Below are 6,000 nucleotides of genomic sequence, written 5' to 3' on the forward strand. Positions count from 1 at the left end.
AATGCCCTTTGTTTTGGGACACACATTGACGTATATTTGTCAGTACTTCAATAGCTGAGTTTGGCAAAATATTATTAATAAATTTGTATAGGATCTTTGATATATAGTTCAAACTGTTTGGACCTCAATACGACTTTATTTATTTTCTATCAATTCGCTATGCAATGCTAAGCGTGCACATTGGTCAAATGTGAGATGTAGAGCACAATCAATCATGGTCCAATCTCAAATACATAGTCTCGATTCCTTACAAGAGGTGATTGCTCCCCTTAATGAAATTTGTGGAATTCCTTGGAGTGAACTTCGTCACCTTGTTGAGTCCCTTGAAAATGAATAAGCTCAATCTAGATAGGACATTCAAAGGATGACTTTTTTTGTTTGCACCTAGTAGTGTGCCGGTGGTGTCACATGGTGAGGGCACTTTTGTGTTGAGTAGTAATAGTAGTGCTCACAAAGAGTCAGTGAAACAATCCATTCCATGTCTCACCATACCTAAATGATAAAGCTACCCTCTTCTTATCGTCCATGGTGGCCCTAAATTCTTCTTGATGTTTATAGTATAACATTGCATCTAGCGGCCTACAACATAGGGTATTTTGTTGCAAGATACTATACAAATGGGGCTGTTGCAATCCTCGTCTTGCAATTCAAGCTTCTTGGGCTTCTTTTTGGCTTGTAATGCATTCCCATGTGTGTTGCTCCCAATGTGCTTGTCTATACTTGCAAAATTTTCTCAAAATATCAGCAAGCTTGACAATTCGTTTTGTCATCTTGGGTATGACTTTACTAGTTGAGTATGGTTTACTTTTGCCGTCTCTAGTGAAATGGCCTCGAAATAATCCTGGAAACCCTCACGTGTAGGTGCACTTTGCAGGAGCTGGTACGGCGCAGCAGGGGGAAACAGTACGGAACAGTCCATACAGCCAGTACGGACTGTACAGCTGGTTGTGGAGGTTCTAGGTGGGCAGGTAGGAGTAGAAAGGAGGCGGAACTGAGGCGAAACTGAGGCAGCTGCAAGAGAAGGAGGCGGAACTGAGGCGGCTGCAAGGGCTTGAGCTAAAATGACGATTTTAGGGTTAGGGCAAGTGTAATGTGGCAGCTATGGAAGGTGGCTCTGATACCATGTTAGAAACATGGTGGAAAAGGGGAGAGAGAGAGAGAGAGAGAGAGAGAGGGTGTGAGAAAATAATGCTCTAATGAAGACATGAAGAAGGCTTTCATTGATCCATCAAGTATGAAAAGACAAGTGAAGTACAAGCCTTATGTAGGCTACTCACACACACTCTAGCACCTAGTGCATATGGGATAAGTCCCATGATGACACGTGGCACTCACACAAGACTCACACACATAAACTAGTACGAGATCACCTAGTACTACACACTAACACACTCTTTGACTATGATATCTCCAACAAAGATGCTCCATTGTTGGAGAGATTGGCAAGTTCTTGCATGTTGAGCGCTTGTGGAGTAGAAGACGACAAATGATCTTGTATTTGTTAATGCAAACCTGCATTTGCTTAACATGTTTAGGGAAGAGTGCATTCTTGAACCACATATTGGATTTTGACCTGATGAGGATGGTCACAATGTTGGAATTGTCTAGGTCACCTCCCCACCTGTGAGCCCCCAAATGAGGAGTGCATCGGGGGGGTGTACCTAGGGTTTGAGAGATTGCCACATGTGCTGCATAGTGGCTGCCATGTGGGCAGCAGGCAGACAAAGAAAAGCAAAAGAGAGGTACCTGGCAGATTAGGCCTCTCCAAGAGGGCAGATCTGAGCTGTCCACGGATAGAGAGGGCAGAATTGTGCAGCGTTTACAGGAGAGAACAGCAACAATGAGATGACGGATGATGTCAGCGAAGGGTGCAGACTGTACAGACACCTGCAGGCTGAATACGGAGCTGATCCAAGGCCTGGAAGAGGTCCAGACAGGTGTGGAATTGTAGCAGCAGGTTGGCCTTGGAGAAGGGTGGTCTAGGGCTGGACAGACCTCGGCCAGTGGCAGCCTCCACAGAGAATTGACAGACCAGCAAGGGGCTGGGCCCCAGTCAGCTGGTAGGCCCGCCCAGTTAGCCCTTTTGGGGCAGACTGGTCGGCTGATATGGAGGGGCAAACAGCCCTATAAAAAGGGTCCCTTGGGGCCTCCATAGTTATCACCTGGAGCAGCCATTCAAGGCAGAAAGGAGCAGTAAAGGACATTTCTTGGGTGTACATCCAGGACAGAGAAGCTGCAGACTTAGCTCAGAAGGTGCCCACCTAGCCTGACTACCCGGATAGTAAGGTGGAGGGATCACTGGACGAACAGTCTACATAAGCTTGGAACGAGTCGGAGGAGCACGCATGCTTAGGGATGTAGAAGAGCCAAGGTGATAGTAGTACATCTTTTGGTAAGGACTGAGGACCAGGGTTTCCCTCTTGTTTACTGTATCCATTTGTGGACGGTGTATCCTACTTTGTTGGTGCTATCTCTCTCTTGGATCTTTGTCTATTTATTGGCTTGCACACACACTTATGGTTGTGAAGTACACACAAGTAAAGAAAATTTTGATTCCGTAGTGAACCACTTCTGCATGTAATTCCTTGGGACGCTTTATCAATGTTCCGCTGTGGGATACCCCCTGTAGGGATTCCTTTGTAACATACAATGATGCAGCAGAGCGCAATAAGGGATGATGAGGCCCAGGACCATGATGATGAGGCTCAACAACTGCCAGGCATTTGCCTCGGATGAAAAGTAATGTAATAGAGATGGTTACATTTTCTTTGTCTTGCTAACAAATGAAAGCAAGCAGGCAGAACCTCGTGCCAAATAGTACCATCTTCAATGTGGTTTCCCTCCAATGGGGACGCAAACCTGAGGCCAACAATACAACCTCCTATTGCAGTGTCTTGAAGCTCCTGTAGTGTGTGCTTGACCTATTGCCTGTTGTCATTGCAGAATGATGTTTGGATGGTACTATTAGGCTAGGCCAAGCAGGTCACCATGAATCATGTTCTAAGGGCAATTTCTTGACCCTTTGTTTTCTTATATATCCTGTCATTTGAACGATGACTGCTGTTGTACAATTTTGGTTGTCTTGGGCTTAATTTCTTGACATGACAACCCTGCCCAAAACACCCCCCCCACACATTTGCTCATGTTCGTATTTATAGCGTGTTTGATGTTCAAGGATTTTTGCATGTCTTATCTTTATATACTAAGCACTTTGACTCACAAGGGGCGCCAGTCCCTCATTGCACCTCCATCTTGCACCTCACAGAGTTTGAATGTATTTCTTATCTTATGTACTAAGTGTGCTGTTCCTCCTCTTTTTTTTATCGGAAAAGGATATAATACAAAGGAAATATAGACGCTTGTAAGTGTTTATATTCAAAGCCTCAGAATATCAGTATTGATTATTGAAATTACTCCTGGATGATTGCAGATAGAAAGAAACAGTCATTGTACATGTGATAGTTCAGAGACCCCAAGGACTGAGTTCAGCACAAGATTTTGGGGAAGGTTTTTAGATTGGTGGGTGAGGCTAGACCAGCTCAGCAAGATAATGCAGATTCCCAAGAACAGATCCATACTAAATCAGAAAAGTGGTATAAGGTGCCTGTGTTCTGTGAAGGGCTCATGATTCATTTAGCAAATGAAGCAAGATCCAGAACAAGTCCCTTTGAGCTGGCGGTTCAAGCTCCCGCAGAATTGGCCATTTATGGCAACATCAATTTTGAAGAATATATCACAGTCTTCTGGCTCTACTCCCGAAAAGTTTCCTCATTGGAATATTGAAGTGTGGCAGTTTGCTTGAATACGTCTCAGCTGATATTGTTTTCATCAAAATTTTTTGAGGGGTGCTTCGTACTTTTCCCGGACTACACTAGCATTCATTTATTCGTTTGGAAATCATTTTCTGATTCTTTTTCGATTGAGGTCTACACATCAATTTTGAACTTCTGTGCTTCGAGCTTTTGATTGGATAATTATCAAATATTGTGAGATGGCGTGTAACAATTCAATGATTTAAAATTGAACGAAGTATGAATGATCACGCAAGATCTGTAATCATCAGATGGCTAAGAACATCTCGGTCGGTAAAGTCTACGACAATTGTAGAGCCTTCTATATTTTTTGTGCTTCCTTTTCTAAAAATTATGCCTTTCTGCAGCTGCAGAGGTGTTCTTGGGCGTGTTCCAGAGTTTGGAAGCAAGATTTCAAGTTCTTGGAGTTTGTTTTCTAGGCTGCAAGCTATTGATTGTTGTGGGTGTCTTCAATCTGGCAAAATGAGTTGCTCTGTATTGTTTTTGCTCCGTTACGATCATTATAACGGGTCACTGATGGAAGATGTTGAATTTAATGAGATGCCAGCAACCTCTTTGTAAAGTGAACAGTATTTGGGTGTAAAGTGTGAAGGGTTTCTTGGTGTAGAATGTCGAGAAAGAAACTAGATTGCTTGGCCAGCTGGCCTCTTGATGAATACTTCTCTCTTTTGCTATCTTGTTGAGGTTCACATGAGTCACGTTGTCAGAAATGATGCAGAAGATTGATGTTCAATTGCATTTAACCTTTTGTAGAGATTTCGTTATCATCCAGTCCTGCTTGCACTTGATGTTGTTCATGTCGACAGTAAAACGTAGTTTTTCTTTTTTTCGGAGGAAGACAAATTCCTATTCTTTGCACTGTAAGCAAATCTATTGTCATTCCACTTCGAGCGAACGACGGGGAGATGTATTTCAGAAATGTATAAATAATAAATTAAAACCAAATTGAGCCAGAAGCATGCAACTGTGACAGGAAAATTCCAAACCCAAAGCTGCATTGCATGTACGACAAAAGTTCCAGCACCATTTGCAACTTCATTGGATCCCTTTTTTCGAAGGCACAAATGTTTATTTTTTGGGTCAAATTATGTTCCTATGCTTTAGGAAATAGTACTTCCGCGCTCTATCCGGATGGCCCTCGAGCATGTTGTAACCTAATGGACCTATTGTGTTGTGGCTCCTTATGTAGTATTGCTCTAAAGTTCGTGCTTTGTCTACAGTGTTTGTTGTTTTCAAAACTTTGATTTCGAAATTTTCTTCGAAGGGCTTGTAACGTTGCAAGTCCTCTTTCATTTTCGTCGGTGGTTTTTTATTGTGCTGTTTGATCCTCCGCGGTAGGTCCGTCGTGCTCCCTATGTATTTTTTGTTATTGGGCTTGCACGTGATGCAGTAGACGACGAGGCTCGCGCGATTCCCTTGTGCGGGCGCTTTAGTGGAGGCTTCTCCTTCATCTCGAGGCTCGCGTCTTTCAATGTCGTACCTGCGTAAACATTGACAATTACGTTAGTCATCGAGGTTTTCGGTCTTTTTTTTTTCGTTTGAGGTCCATAATAGAATGCATTCATTTACTTGCCTTGGTTTTTCTCTGTTGGCGTGAAAGGATTGTTTCCAATACCGAAGTGCTCCTCGTATAAGTTCCTGTTGAACGTAAGCTTCTCCATTGTCGTCACCGGGTGCATCGCGTCGTGCGTCCCTCCAAATTGTTTCATGAATTGTTCGAGTATAGCTGTTGCTTGATCGCGCGTCGTGTCCCTCAGCAACTCCAAGGATACGTTGTACCTGTAATGCAGCAGCTCGCATGCATACACTGTGATCCCTTTCGTCTTTGTGTCTAGTAGCTTCTGCCCCTCCAAACTTTCCATCATCCTATCGGTCTCATCGAACTCAATGTTAAGCTCGACAAGGATCTCTTTGAGGAGTCCTGCAGGAGAAGTGCAATCCATGATGAGTTTGTTGTTCTTGCAACTCGTTAATTCTTTTTCTCAATTGTTGCGGTTTTTTTTAATTTTCGGGAGCATTACGCACCATTTGCGAATCTCAAGCCTCTCGGCTCTCTTTTAGCTGGCAAACGCCTATTGCAGTTGTCAATGAAGTCGCGTAGTTTCGCATACGTGTTGAAGTCGTTGATGTAAGCTCCCGGACGTTCTCCTGCATTGTTTGCTAGTCGGAATTGCTTTGTGGTTAGGAA

At 43.5% G+C, this 6,000-nt stretch overlaps 1 protein-coding gene across 3 annotated transcripts in view; it reads left to right on the forward strand.

Moving 5' to 3' along the window:
- Positions 1 to 4,164, forward strand: part of LOC147891260 (Nucleotide-diphospho-sugar transferases superfamily protein) — a 53,427-nt gene extending 49,263 nt beyond the window's left edge. For all 3 annotated transcript variants that reach the window (XM_087389298.1, XM_087389299.1, XM_087389300.1), the window contains one exon: positions 3,431 to 4,164. In XM_087389298.1, the coding sequence (XP_087245424.1) occupies positions 3,431 to 3,628 (198 nt within the window). In that variant the 3' untranslated portion in view covers positions 3,629 to 4,164. The remainder of the gene's footprint in view (positions 1 to 3,430) is intronic.
- The last annotated feature ends 1,836 nt before the right edge of the window (positions 4,165 to 6,000 follow it).

Source organism: Dipteris shenzhenensis, chromosome 18 (genome assembly GCF_047967505.1).
Source record: "Dipteris shenzhenensis isolate YYH24624 ecotype China chromosome 18, Dip_SZ_1.0, whole genome shotgun sequence".
Lineage (NCBI taxonomy): Eukaryota > Viridiplantae > Streptophyta > Polypodiopsida > Gleicheniales > Dipteridaceae > Dipteris > Dipteris shenzhenensis.